Raw genomic sequence first — 14371 nt, 5'->3', positions numbered from 1 at the left:
AACCATCCCATATGCAGTAGACCAGGCCTGTGTACCGTACCTCCACTGCCATTAGGTAGACAGACGTAATAGCTTCATTGTAAATTACATTACTGTGAAAGGTGGGAGTGACATGACATTATAAGGATGCTGAGAGAGGTATAATAGGCTGGTCTCTCTCTGTGTGTCTTTCTCTGTTGTCTCTCTCTTTCTAATTTCTCTTTCTTTCTTTTTTATTTTATTGCAGTACTGGGTATTGAATCCATGGGTGTTCTGCCACTGAGCTACATCCCTAGTCCTTTTTATTTTTTATTTTGAGACAGGTTCTTGCTAAGTTGCCCAGGCTAAGTTGCTTGTGATCCTTCTGCCTCAGCCTCTTGAGTCATTGGGATTACAGCTGTGTATCACTTCACCTGGCTTTTTATTTTTTAATGAACTAGATAGATATATGATAGTATGAGAGTTTAGTTAAAAAATACAGGCTTTGAAATTGACAGATCTATCTTCAATGATGGCCTACTGTCTTCAAGCTGTGTTTTGTGACTTTGAGCAAGTCCGTTCACTTTTCTGAGCCTCAGTTTTCCTCATCTGCTGTTTTCTTAGGAGAAGATCCATGGGTCTCAGAGCACACAGCCAAGATGTGGTTTAGGACCAGTTTTGAGAATGTTCTTTGATAATAGGTTGCTAAATCTTCTGTTTGTGTGCTCTCAGGATATTTAGTAAGCCTTGCATAAATTTGTTTTTATTCTACTGAGCACTCATTGTGGACTAGAGTTATGATAAAAATAGGGAACCTAGCATGCATGAGGCCCTGGGTTGGATCCCCAGAATCAAAATAATAATATAGGGGAGGCAAATGCAAATATGATCCATCCTCGGGATGACAGGAGACAAGGCAGGAAATGGTGATGACATTACAAGGCAAGGCATGAATATATATAAAAGAAATGGGCTGGAGAATGGGTGAGCACCTGAGTTCAGAATAGTCCTCTGGCTTCACAGAGCTAAGTATTATCTGGCCTGAAGGTGGCATAAGTGTAAGTGGGGAGACTGTCTAGTAGAGTGCTTCAGAGCCAGGCGGACATAGGTTTGAGTCCTGGCTATGCCATGTGCTGCTTTTCTGATCCTGAATAAATTTTGAATTTTGAGCCTATATTTCTTCATTTGCAAAAGGGGTGATAATAATAGTATTTCTGCATGTGGTAGTTTCTAGGATGAAATGAGTCAATATAAAAAAAACAGAGTTCTAGAACAAAATAAGCATTCAATAAGTGTTAATAACAGATAATATTTACCTACTGAGAGAAGTAACTAGCAGTGTTACTTTAAGCAAGTTGCTTCTCCTTTCTGCAGCCTCGGTTTTCCTATCTGTTAAAGACATTTAGCTTTGTGATCTCTGAGTACTTTTCCAATTTAAGCATGTGATTCTAATTAAGGACAGTATTTCACTTAGAGCTTTGGGTAGATCAAATGGCCCTTCCCAAGGACCTGAAGGAAATAGGAATATTTTCCTGCCTGAAGTTCACTTCCTAGGCTAGCTCTATAGCTCTGTGCTCAGCACTCAGTGTATACTGAAGGCCTGGTTCTTGAGAACCGCCATAGCCTTGTGAGTAGTTCAACCACATCCATGCCTCATAGCCTCCATATCTTTTCTTGACCCTCAACTTTAGGTCTATTTGTTTGACTTGACTTACAAGCAGCGGCCATACACCTTCCTCTTGCCTAGAAAATGCCACTCCTCAGGGGGTAAGTCCTTCCTAGGGTATCTGTGCTGAAGTGGGGTGGGGAGCTTGAGTACCAGCTGCCTCTGCTGAGAAGCCTGCCCGTTATTCTGAACTGTGGCTACAATACTCCAAAAGCAGCAGATCTCTGAAATGATCCTGTCCTTACAGGAAGAAGGAAGATAACAATAGGTCAGAGATCTGTCCCAGGGCTTTGCATCATAGCCCTTTTCACTTCCCTCTGAAACAGATTGTTCCCACAGCTCTGCTCTTGCGGACCTGAAGTAGTTGCCCTTCCCTTTCTCATGCTGGCTTATTAACTCACTCTGGTCCTACAGTTGATACAGGCACCTCCTTACCCCTTATTCCCCGCCCCTCCCCCCCAGCCCAGCTAAGGGAAATGACATGTTGAAGCTGTGTCCCTTGCCAGCCAGCAGAGGGCGTACAGGCTTTTCTTTACGTCTTCGCTGCTGGTCTGTCCAAACTTGGTCTCTGGGACTGGGTCTTACCTTGGAGGAATAGTCAGTCCCACAGTGGAACCTCAGACCCTGTGTTGGAAGCTGAAGGGCTGTGGAGAAGAAACAAGGGCCTCATCCTGAGTTGTCATTGTTACTTTCTCCCCATCCTGCCAGAAGTCCAGAACGGCAAGATGTCTACCAATGGTGTGTCCAACGGCGTGTCTAATGGCCTGCACCTTCACAGCAACGGCTTCCGACTGCCAGAAAGTAGGGGGCATATCAGGTGAGGCCAGCTGACCCATTCAGTCCTCCAAGCCTCAGTTACTCTCTATGAACTTGAGGGAAGGACATGCCCTATAAACCTTCCCCCTGACCTGCACCTAGGCATGCATCCCAGAGGGTAGAGACCGGGGCAGAGAGCTTCTTGGAGGGTGGCTGGTGGTCCAAGGCCTCTCCTACCTAGTAGGATATCAGTCATGCTTAGACTGAAGCTCTAGTCCCTTGACAGTAGCTGGGATCAGGGCCCAGAGGCTAGTTGCCTCTTAGTACTAAGGTATCTCCAAATAGAGATTCCAAACAGATGATCCTCTCTCACTGTATTATTCCCTACCCTAGAGTATATCCTGCCTCTATTCTGTGCCAGGTCTTGTGCTGGGCTTAGGTACATAGGCATTCAAATTTTCTATCCATTCAAGTAAACAATTGTCCATAGAGAGATTCATATGAGGAACTTGGGTGACCATGAGGTTCAGCTTAGCAGGGAGGCAGGTAGTGTCAACTACTATCATGCCCAAGAGTTTGATTAAGAATTGCATTAGGGCTGGGGATGTGGCTCAAGCGGTAGCGCGCTCGCCTGGCATGCGTGCGGCCTGGGTTCGATCCTCAGCACCACATACAAACAAAGATGTTGTGTCCGCCAAAAACCAAAATAAATAAATATTTTTTAAAAAAATTGCATTAATGGGGGCTGGGGCTGTAGCTCAGTGGTAGAACACTTGCATCACATGTGTGTCTGGGTTCAATCCTCAACACCAAATTAAAAAAAAAATACATTAAAAAAAAGATATTGTGTCCATTTACAACTAAAAAGTTTAAAAAAAAAAAAAGAATTGCCTTAATGGGCTGGGGTTGTGGCTCAGTGATAGAGTGCTTACCTGGCATGTATGAAGCACTGGGTTCAATTCTCAGCACTGCATATAAATAAGTGAATAAAATGCAGGTCTATAAACAACTAAAATTTGTGTTAAAAAAACAAAAAGAATTGCCTTAAGCCGGGCATGGTGATACAAGCCTGTAATCCCAACAGCTCGGAAGGCTGAGACAACCTCAGCAATTTAGCCAGGCCCTAAGCAACTGTCTCTAAGTAAAATACAGAAAAGGGCTGAGGATGTGGCTGAGTGGTTAAGTGCCTTTGAGTTCAATCCCCAGTAACCCTCCCCCCAAAAAAAAGTATTGCCTTAAGCTGGGCCAGGCACAATGGGGCTGCCTATAATTCCAGCTACTGAGGAGGCTGAGGCAGGAGGATTGCAAATTGTATACCTTCCTCAGCAATTTAACGAGACCCTATGCAACTTATTGAGACTGTCTCAAAATTTAAAAATTTGTAAAAAGGACTGGGGGGTGGCTCAGTGGCTAAGCACCCCTGGGTTCAATCACCAGTACCGGAAAAAAAAAAGGTCTTAAGCCAGGTGCAGTGGTGCACCCTGTAATCCCAGCAACTCGGGAAGTTTGAGGCCCATCTGGGCAAGATTCTGTTTCAAAATAAAAATTGAAAAGGGCTGGGGATGTAGCTCAGTGATAGAGGGTCCCTGAGTTTTATCCCTAGTACTGCAAAAGAACTGCCTTAAGGCTGTTTAGGATGGCTTCATTCCTGCCCCTCTTCTTTTTCAATGACTCACAGCATTGGAATTGTGCCTATTTCCTCTCAGGTTAATGGATATTAACCCAGGTCAGGATAAGAGTGGCCCTGTCTTCTAGATGGTAGTGCAGATCCCAGGGGTTGAGAAAACTTGCCTGGCCCTCAGACAGTGCTGCAGACCTTTGGAGGGCTGCTCTGACCTTTGACTTGTCTGACTTGGCTCTGCTTCCCTTATAGCCCCCAGGTGGAGCTGCCCCCATATCTGGAGCGTGTGAAGCAGCAAGCCAATGAGGCTTTTGCCTGCCAGCAGTGGACCCAGGCCATTCAGCTTTACAGCAAGGCTGTGCAGAGGGCCCCTCATAATGCCATGCTCTATGGAAACCGAGCTGCTGCCTACATGAAGCGCAAGTGGTAAGTGGGCCTGCAGAGGGGACCTGGACCACAGGGCAGCAGGCCTGATGGAGCCAAGTTGCCAAGGCTTCCAGGGAGGGAAACTGCTAGATGGGCCAAGGCCTCTCCTCCTGACCTCCAGACCGACCGTAGGCAGGTGCACCAAGTCTGAAGTCCCAAACACCAAGGAAGCTCACAGCTAAGTGAACAAATTCACAAGTAGTTTCAACATGATGCTTTATTATAAAGTTCTGTGGCCACTGAGGAAGTAGGAGTTGAGAGAATGATAAATCCCAACTATTGGAGAATTGAGCCTTGAATTGGACTTTCAAATAGCAGTGGAATCTTGCTAGGTGAAAATGAGGATTAGATGAATTCACTTGATATCATCTGAAGTGGTTCTGCAGCTCCTTACCCCTGGGGCTTGCTTTCTGTATTTTTAGACCCACTAGACCAAGCACAAACAAGATTCCAGAGATCTGGGGCCAGCTGTGGATCATGGCTGGGGTATAGTGGTTGGTGTAACGATATGGTGGTTCATATCTTGAGGAAACCATCAGGCCCCCAGCCCTTCTGCCTGCAGCACCAGCAGGCAAGCAGACAGGCAGACCCCCATCCCCCAGCCAAGGCCAGAACTGGAGATGGATAGAGCTGGGCCCACAGCCATTTCTGCTCCGTCTGGCATACGTCGGCTCTGCCCAGACAGACAGGCCAGCTGGTGTGCCATCGTCTGGCTGAAACTAGGCAGGCCTGGGGAAGCTTAAGAAACCCACCCAAGTCAGCAGGATGTTAGTGGGGATGGGGAAGATGCAACCCCTACACGCCTAGCTCAGGCATTGAGAGTTTTTCTAGGGCTCAGGTGGACTCTTTTGAAGTTATCCTGAGGTGTGTCACCTCTCTGTCCCAACAGTTGGGTATAACTCAGCATCAAACCTACATTCTTGCTAAGAGAAGTTAGTAATGTCCTCATCTTGTTCTATGAGCTTCTACTATGTGCTAGGTACACAAAGTTATTTCCTTCTGCACCCCTGTGCTCCAAAGACCCCAGCCTCTGGGCAGGGAATAAAGTTCCAGGTATAGTTCAGTGTTGAAGGGGCAGAAAGCAGTTAAGTCTCGTAAATGGTCAGGTAAAGTGTTGTGGTCATTTTAGCTGGGAATCAGTGAAGTACCGAAAGACATGGTGTTTTGGGCTGGGGGTGTAGCCCAGTTGGTGGGGCTTGCCAAGCATGAATGAGATCCTGGGCTCCATCCCCAGCACACACACACACACACAATAAAACAGACCTGGTGTCTGTGTGGGCTTGAAGCGTGGACAGGCTTAGACAAGGAGATGAAGGGGAGGAAGGTACCATAGGGAAGGACATTCCAGGGAGATTAAATGGTGTGAACAAAGGTGTGGGGGTGGGGGACTGACTGAACAGCAAATCCATTTGGCTGGAGCAGAGGGTTCTGGAAGGGACTGGCAGGAGATGAGTCTGTGAGGTAGCCTGGGGCCGGCCTGGGAAGGGCTTGGAATGCAGAGCAGTGGCGTTTGGCCTCAATTCAGTGCATGATGGGCAGCTACTACAGAGTTTTGTGCAGGACAGGGATGCTCAGAGGGCCGTCCTTTCAGAGAGATTGATCTGGCAGTGGGACTAGGATGGGTGAGCCCTGGGGCCAGCATCTCTCTCCCCAATCCCCACATGCCTTTCAGTAACCCCTATAATGTCACATTCTGTCCCAGGCCAGTCTCCCCAGGGCTACCATCTGCTCTAGATGCAGACCACCCTCTGGTTCCTGGCTTGTCTCCGGTCTGGTTCTCCCCAGGAGCTTGGAGGGGCACCTTGCAGGCAGTAATTGGTTTCCAAACAGCGCCTGCTCCTTCGTCATAGCCACTGGTTCTGACGCAAGCCATGCTATCAAAGAAGCTCTGTCTCCTGCCTTCACACTGCTGAGCTGCTGGTTCCTGGTCTGAGGGTTGCTATTCCAAGGACTGGTGCTACCTCTGGAGTGCTGTAGGGAGAGAAGGATCAGAAGGAACAATCCAGTGTCAGGCCTGCTTTGGCCATGCAGGAGAGCTGTGAGCTGTGCCCTTGGTGGAGGGGCCATCAGCTCTAGGGAGTGCTGCTTACTGCTTGAGTAGACCAACCCCATCCCAGCAGCAAGTAGAAAAGAAAATATGCTTCCAATGGGGAATTGGCTCTTGTGACCTGTCTCGTTCTCCAGATGAGAGACAAGGATATGTTACTGGGGTCCAGGGCAGCAGGCCTTCTATATTCTGGCTTAGGGTGGGAGAAGGAGGGGCTTTTCCTTTTACCTCTGCCTACTGACTCCCCCACTCTGAAGAAACTCTCCCACTTCCCTTCATCCATGCTTTAGGTTGGAGAAGTGAGTGGGGACAATTTGGAGCTCTTGGCGTGCTCAGCCCCCTTGCCATCAGCTTCCAGAGAGCTGACTGTGCCAGACAGTCAGGCCCCATCCTCCAGCCCCAGGAGGTAGAGGCCACAGCTGCTGTGGATCAGTCAGCCAGGACAGAGGGGGGTCTGGATGAGGGCTGCTGCCTGCTGGTCGACCCTGAGTCCCCAGCCTGGCACTTCTGGCTTCCCCCCACCACAGAACTGTCCTTGGGGGCCCCCTGCCTTGGACAAGGCTTTGAAGGCCAGCAGGGGGATTTGAGGAGGTGGATGAAGGAAGAGAGAAGGAGGGCTTGGGGAGCCTGAGGTGGGCAGGATGCCAGGCCTTCTGCTGCAGAGCTGCGGGTGCCTGGGCGGGGTGGGGGGGGGTGGGGGTGGGGGGGAAGCAGTGCGCAGTTGCAGTCTGTTCTCAGCAGAGGGCAGCCTAACACCGTTTTTTGCTACCTTACCAACTCCTCAGGGTTCCTAATTTGTTCCTTCACATACTCCATCTCCCAGGGAGGAAGACCTGGGCTGGATTTTCTTCACTCCCAACTCCCCTCATCTTCATGTCTATCAGAGGTGGGCTGGGGTGGCCACAGAAAGCAGAGGAGACGAGTAGGATGACCCCTTGCTTGCTACATGACATCACCTCCAAGCCACATTCCCCTGCCTTCCCAGGGACGGTGACCACTATGATGCCCTAAGGGACTGCCTCAAGGCCATATCCCTAAACCCATGCCACCTGAAGGCACACTTCCGCCTGGCCCGCTGCCTCTTTGAGCTCAAGTATGTGGCTGAGGCCCTGGAGTGCCTAGACGACTTCAAAGGGAAGTTCCCGGAGCAGGCCCACAGCAGCGCTTGTGATGCTCTGGGCCGTGACATCACAGCTGCCCTCTTCTCCAAAAATGATGGCGGTGAGTGGGCACCAAGGAGGGGTGGCTGTCACTCACCTGTTTGAGGGGCTGCATGACCTTTTGGAAAGAATGTTTCTGGGATTGGAGAGGCCTGAACTCAGGTGCTGATTCAGAAACCATGTGACTTTGAAGTAGTCTCTCCCTCTGAGACTCACTTTCCTCACCTGAAGAGGGGAAATGTTAGCACCTCCCATTGAGAGTTTCTGTAGAGGATTTTCTCTAGTGTGTTCAAAGCACCTGGCATAGGAGGAAGCGGAACCCAGTCAGGCCATGTGGTCTCCAGCTGGGCCTTCCCACCTGCTCACAGACAGGGCCTTGGCAACCTCCCTGGGCTGAGAGAGAGGCAGGAGCTGGTCATTGCCTTTGTTCCAGTCTGTGCAAATGCAGCAGAGACCACAGCACAGAGCAACAGAAATGCCTCGTTCCCACCTCAGCTCTACCAGGTGGTAACTTGTGTGGCTGTGGGTACAGCACAGCCTCTGAACCACTGCCTCACCTGCACAAAGGGCTCATGAAGCCCTGCCCAGCTCACCTCACTAGATAGCTAGCTTGGAGAGTGGGCTGGGCATGATGGTGTGGTCTATGAACATGGAAGGTGAGCTCACTGTAGGCAAAAACAGAACCTCACTCTTCTCCTTTGCAATTTACTTAACCATGGGATTGGTTTATTTGTTTAATGAAGTTATCAGACAACTGCCATGTGCCAGGCACTATGCTGAGCCCTGGGAATACAGCTGTGACCCTGTCCATTGAGATTTCAGTGTTGGTGGAGTTTGTTCATAAAGAAACCAAGCACTGAAAGAGAGTCACAAAGAATGAAAAGTACCTGGGGGCCATGAATGGTGTGGGTGTATGGGGGAGAGTTTGATGGCAATCTGGGGTTCTTTGGGAACAGACATTTAAGCCAAGATCTGAGGATTCAGAGGATACAGGTGTCTGGGAGGTACAGAGTCCTTTTCATGGGCACCAGTACATACAAAGGCCACAGAGCAGATGGAAATGATGCACTTTTAGGAAACTGAGAAAACCAGTGTGGTTTTACCTGTCAACCAATCAGTGCTGCAGTTGGAATCCATATAAAAATTTGTTTTGCAGAGTATACAAGGTTGGTCCTTACCGCCTTAAGCACTATAAGTCTTTGTGAAAGTCACCCGAGCTTTTTACTAGTGCCCCCCCCCACCCTACTCTGCCTTTCTTCTCCACAGAAACATTCTGTGAGCCCGTGCATCCTCAGAGCTTCTAGGCCTTTATTCCTTTGCTCAGGGAACTGAATCAGGACTCTCCTGGCTTCAGAGATCCCCTCTTAAACATCCTCAAAAGATGGCAGGATCCAAAGATACATCTTTCTCACAACCCTTTCCCAGTTCTCCAGAGTAAGGGTGGAGGCAGATAACCCTAAATTGACAGTACTTGAGCTGAATACTGGGCCATGGGTGGGAAAAAGGTGTTGGAAGGTGGGAAGGACAGTATTCTTACCTTTGCCTGCTCTCTTTCCCCAGAAGAGAAGAAGGGAGCTGGTGGTGGTGGTGGTGGTGGTGGTGGTGGCCCAGTCCGCCTCCGAAGCACAAGCCGCAAAGACTCCATCTCAGAAGATGAGATGGTCCTACGGGAACGAAGCTATGACTATCAGTTCCGCTACTGTGGCCACTGCAACACCACAACAGATATCAAGGAGGCCAATTTCTTTGGCAGGTCCGAGGCCCTGAACAGGAGGAGGGCATAGCCCAGTTGGCCATAGGAGCGGGGGTGGGATGGCATTGGGGACGTAATGCTTTTAGAAAAGAGCCTCAGCTCCCAGCTCTTCCTCTGTACCCTTGGGCAAATGGCTTTACCTCTGTCAGCCTCAGTCTCTTCACCTATGATATGAAACTAGCCATACCCGCTCATGGGGCCACAAGGACTAACCAGATAATCCAAGTGACACATGCAGTGCAGTGCTTGACCATTCTTTCCTCCCCAACTCCTCCCCTCTCTGCATTTGTCAGACTTATTTTCTTTGGTTGTTTGCAGCTTTCTCTGCTGGGGGAAGATGAGGCAAGAGCCCTCAGGCTGGGAATCGTGGCACACCCATTGTGTGCTCAGAACTGTGCCCTGGGTACTGAGGGACAAAGCCCATGTCTCAGATACCTTCACCCCCAACCCTCCTTTGTAGAGGTTTACACTAAACCTTTGGGTAGGTGAGACACATGAACATGAATCAAGAATTGCTCCACCGAGATCCCCTCTAAATGTCAGCAGGTGAGGGCCTGTGCTGCAGATTGAGGGCCTGGGTCCAAGAAGTCTAGGAGTGCTGAGGGAAGATGTAGGCGAGGGTGTTCTTAGAGACCCAAGAGGTACAAGAGCCTATCCTGGCATCACTCGGGTTACAGTGTGCTTTGGAGGAGACTATCTTGGAGGAACCCAGGCAGTCTCTAATCCAAGGTTTAAGAGAACAATGACGAGGGTCTCCAATATGGGCAGATTCCCATGTGCATGGGAATTCTGAGTCAAGGGCAGACCCCCGAAGTGTGGGGGACTGAGTGACAACAGACTTCCCTGCTCCCTCTTGCCCTAAGCCATTGGCCTCTATTTGAGGCTTTAGGGCAGTACCCCACCTGACCTCCCTGCCCTTTGCCCCCCGCCAGCAACGCTCAGTACATCGTCAGTGGCTCTGACGATGGCTCCTTCTTCATCTGGGAAAAGGAGACCACCAACCTAGTGCGCGTGCTTCAGGGGGATGAGTCCATCGTCAATTGCCTGCAGCCGCATCCCAGCTACTGCTTCCTGGCCACCAGTGGCATCGATCCTGTCGTGCGACTCTGGAACCCCCGACCAGAGGTAAGGGTACAGGCAAGGTGGCCAAAGCCAGACAGGGAAGAGGGTGGGGGAACCCAGTACAGTGCCTCCAGCTGAGCCTATGCGAGCTGAAGAGAGTCACACAGAAGCCAAAGGCTGCCCTGTGAGTAAGCTCAGCCTAGGACCCAAGACTGCGTCAGGTCCGGGAAGCTTCAAGTATAGTGGGCACTTCCAGGAGCAAGAGTTGGCTCCTGCTTTCTTGGAGCATATCCTTGAGCCAGCTGTGAGGATGAGAGGCCTCAAGGGCAGGTGCAGGAGGGCAGAGAGAGAACCACACCAGCTGCGGCCCTCATGGGGAGAGTGCCTCAGGGTTCCCAGGGATCCTTTCTGTTGTATTCCACTGTGGTGTTCTGCCCAGAAGCCGTTCAGAGGCCAGTTCCTCAGTCACAGGGAAGGGTTCAGGATTTGGCATCTGGTGGGCCCGAGTTGAGCCCCACCCCTCACCCCTTCACTCTCTGCAACTTAACCATCTACACTGGAAATGGGAATGACAGCATCACTCCAAAAGTCACTTTGAGGACAAGAAGTGGTGTCTGTGGAGCCCAGCCCATGAGGTGTGGTCAGGGTGATCCCTTCACTCCTAGCCCCATGCTAATTTGTCAAGTGCCTCCCTGAAGAGCAGAAGGAAGGAAGGCTGAAGGAGGGCTGCCATTTGAGAGTAACGAGAGAGGGGGAGGGACCTATGACTGCCCTCTCCCTGGATCCAGTGTGTGTGTTCTCCGACGTGACGTGTCTCCCCAACATGCATCCCAGTGTGTGCTTGTGTCCCATGCAGATATAACCCAGTGTGGTGTTATTCCTCTTGTACAAACCTTCTGTGTGTGTGTTTCTTGCATATATTTCTCAGTACACGTGTCCTGTCCCCAGCACACATCTCCAGGTACGAGCAGCCCTTCCCTCTGCTGTTCAGCCAGTGTTTCCCCTCCCTGTTGCCCCGTCATATGTTCTGGGGCACTTGCTTCCTCGGTATTCTGGGGTCCCTCCCACCCTGGGCCCACTCACATTGCTCTCTCCTCCACCACAGAGTGAAGACCTCACCGGCCGAGTTGTAGAAGACATGGAGGGTGCTTCTCAGGCCAACCAGCGGCGCATGAATGCGGACCCCTTGGAGGTGATGCTGCTCAACATGGGCTACCGGATCACAGGCCTGAGCAGCGGGGGCGCCGGGGCCTCTGATGATGAGGACAGCTCCGAGGGTCAGGTGCAATGCCGGCCCAGCTAGACACTCCTAGTCCTGGTCCCCAGTCCCATGCTACTGGCTGGACCCTCCTCCCTGGGCAGGAGGTCAGGGGGTTCTGTTTTGGTTTGTCTTCCCACCCCCACCTCCCCATTTTTTCATTTCCCCTGTTTTGTTTGTTAGTTTGGCATTGGGGGTGGGGGTTGCTGCAACTTGCTGGCTTTCAGACTCTTGAGCTGATTGTCCCTTGATTGTCCCCAGCCCTGAGCAGAAGAGCAGGAGGGGAAGCCCCTCCATATGCCACATCTCCTGCTTCCACTTGCCTGGAGGGCTCTGACCTGCCTAAAAACCCCTCTGCCTCCAGTGGGGAGGCAAGGGCTGACACTGTCCTCAAGGGCCGCCCTGCACTTCAGTTGGCAGCAGGAAGGGGAGTGGAACTCCTAGTTGGTAAAGGCCAGCTTGGCCAGTTGCCACTCTTGCTCTCCCGCTTCCCCATGGTCTTCAGGGAAGGTTCTGAAAAAAGATGGAGTTCCACCCTCCCTCCACAGCCACCAGTGTTAAGGTGGAAGCAAAGGGAAGGATGGGAGCTCTGGAGTCGGCAAGGCCAGGCCACCTGCCTTGCCTGGGGGGCAGTGGAGCCTCCTTGTCTGCTCCTGGGCACAGGCTCTGGCCCTGAGCCTGCTCTCCATCAGGGGCTCTGCCTTTCCTTAGAGACCTGGCTGGGACTGGAGCACTGCACCATACCCCACCCACCCGTGCAGCCACTTCTGCACCATGGCCACTCTCCTCTTGGGCGCTCCTTGGCCTCACTGTGACCTTTTTGCCTGAGCTCCCAGCTGGGCCTACTCTGCTGAGGTAGCGCTTCCTGCTAAGGGACTGTCTCTGCCCTTTCTGCCCTCCTTCCCACCCCACTGCTGAGCAGCCACAAAGACCAAAGAAGTGATGGCTTCTCTCTGTCCCCTGCTGCTCTGGGGGGAGGTTGGTGGGAAAAAGCCTAACTCAGCCCCTCTTTCCTCCGCCCCAAGCTTTACACTGGATGCAGCAGTTACCCCACCACCAAGCCCCCCTTTCCCTCGCCCCCTTGGCTCCACTCTCTGGAGCTGCTCTGGGTAGTTGGTTCTCCCCCTCCTCTCTCCCTCCCCCTTACCCTCCGTGCTTCCTTGGCTCCAGCCCTCCAGCTGCAGCCTCTGGGGAGCAGCAGCCTCCCTTCTCTCCCGCCCGCCCTCCCTCCCTCTCCCTCACTCAGCCCCTGTCTCTGCCAGGTGCCTCCTCTCAGTCAGGCTTCAGAGCAGCCCTGGAGACAGGAGGGCCATGTTAAAAGCTTTTTCACAGTTTTAAGAAGAAGACGAGGGGGGTGACGCTAGTGGTGGGGGGCCTGGCACCATCTCATTGCTTTAATCCCAGCGACACAGGTGGCAGCTTCTTCCCCTTCCTGCCCACCCCAGTCCTGCTTCCCACCCCTCTCTTCTAGCTTGGTAATGAAGTATATTTATTGGTGAAGGAAACAGCTGCTGCTGCTTCTCCTGCTGCTGGGACTTGCTCCCCTGTCTCTTTCCATGACCTTTCTCGAGCCAGGGAGTAGGGAGCAGGAGTACTGGGGCTAGGCCCTGGGGTACAAGAACTGGCCAGGGCCCCTTTGCTTTCCTGTGTTCGAGCCACCCACCATTTCCTCCCTCCCTGCCTCCTGCCTCCCCCGCTGCCTGCCCAGAGCCTGGGCCCTGCAGTGTGGAGGGACACATAAGCCTTACTGTCCTCTGGGGGCAGGAGCCGAGCCTTTTTGTTGCTCCGCTCCCAGGAGAGTGAGGGTGACGCAATTGATTAAAACCATTTTGTTCTAGTTGTGGCTGGTGGCATTTGTGGGGTGCACATGGGTCTTGAGACAAAAGTGAGGGTACCCCCTCTCTGTAGCTCCATGAGAGGAGACGTGACCTCACTAAGTTGATCACCTTCCTTGAGTAACCACTCCTCTACCAGGCAGAATGAGGCCTGCCTATAGGCCTCTGGGAGCTGAGACCATTCAGCCCAGCAAGGTCCAGCACAAAGCCCAGCACTGGTGACTGCAATTTGCAGTAATCAGCTTTCACTCTCTGGCTTTCATTCCTGAAAAATAAGGGGCTTGGAGTCTTAGTGGTTTTTCAAACTTTTAAAACCAGAATTCATATATTCAGATGAGAAATATACAGTTCATACTGTGACCCAAGAAACACATGCGTATCCATGTGTAAGTATGTTTTTGTATTGTGTATGTGTATATACACACACATTTAAATATCTCACATACACACACACACACATATGTATGTTTGTGTGTATATTGTATATATGTGATGAGCGAAAAAGTTTTACTTACCCTTGCTACAGGCAATTTGCTCTATTTACATTTCAATTTTGTTAGGGAAAAAATACTGGTTGTAATCCACTAAATTGATTTCAAAACCTGCAAGGTTTTGTTTTTGTTTCTGCTTTTGTTTTTGTGTTCTAGATTATCAGATGATTTCTTAGACCAGAGGATTCCAAACTTTCTCAGTTCACAGCACCATTAGCATCCTGGTAATTTTTTCATGGAGCACCTAAGTCAAAAGAAATAACTATCAGTTCAGTTTATTAAGTAGTCAAGCCCAAATCACTTAACACGTTTATGTCCTAACAAGTTAGTTGCTATTT

General features: G+C 50.9%; 1 protein-coding gene across 3 annotated transcripts in view; it reads left to right on the top strand.

The window, feature by feature from the left end:
- The window catches only part of WDTC1 (WD and tetratricopeptide repeats 1), a 65964-nt gene extending 52420 nt beyond the window's left edge, over nucleotides 1–13544 (top strand). For all 3 annotated transcript variants that reach the window (XM_081306626.1, XM_081306627.1, XM_081306625.1), the window contains 7 exons: nucleotides 1650–1725; nucleotides 2333–2441; nucleotides 4254–4427; nucleotides 7460–7695; nucleotides 9195–9387; nucleotides 10320–10512; nucleotides 11555–13544. In XM_081306626.1, the coding sequence (XP_081162752.1) occupies nucleotides 1650–1725; nucleotides 2333–2441; nucleotides 4254–4427; nucleotides 7460–7695; nucleotides 9195–9387; nucleotides 10320–10512; nucleotides 11555–11752 (1179 nt within the window). In that variant the 3' untranslated portion in view covers nucleotides 11753–13544. The remainder of the gene's footprint in view (nucleotides 1–1649; nucleotides 1726–2332; nucleotides 2442–4253; nucleotides 4428–7459; nucleotides 7696–9194; nucleotides 9388–10319; nucleotides 10513–11554) is intronic.
- Nucleotides 13545–14371: the final 827 nt, after the last annotated feature.

Source organism: Spermophilus citellus (genome assembly GCF_964194105.1).
Source record: "Spermophilus citellus genome assembly, chromosome: 9".
NCBI lineage: Eukaryota > Metazoa > Chordata > Mammalia > Rodentia > Sciuridae > Spermophilus > Spermophilus citellus.
This window is presented reverse-complemented; position numbering and strand designations above follow the sequence as displayed.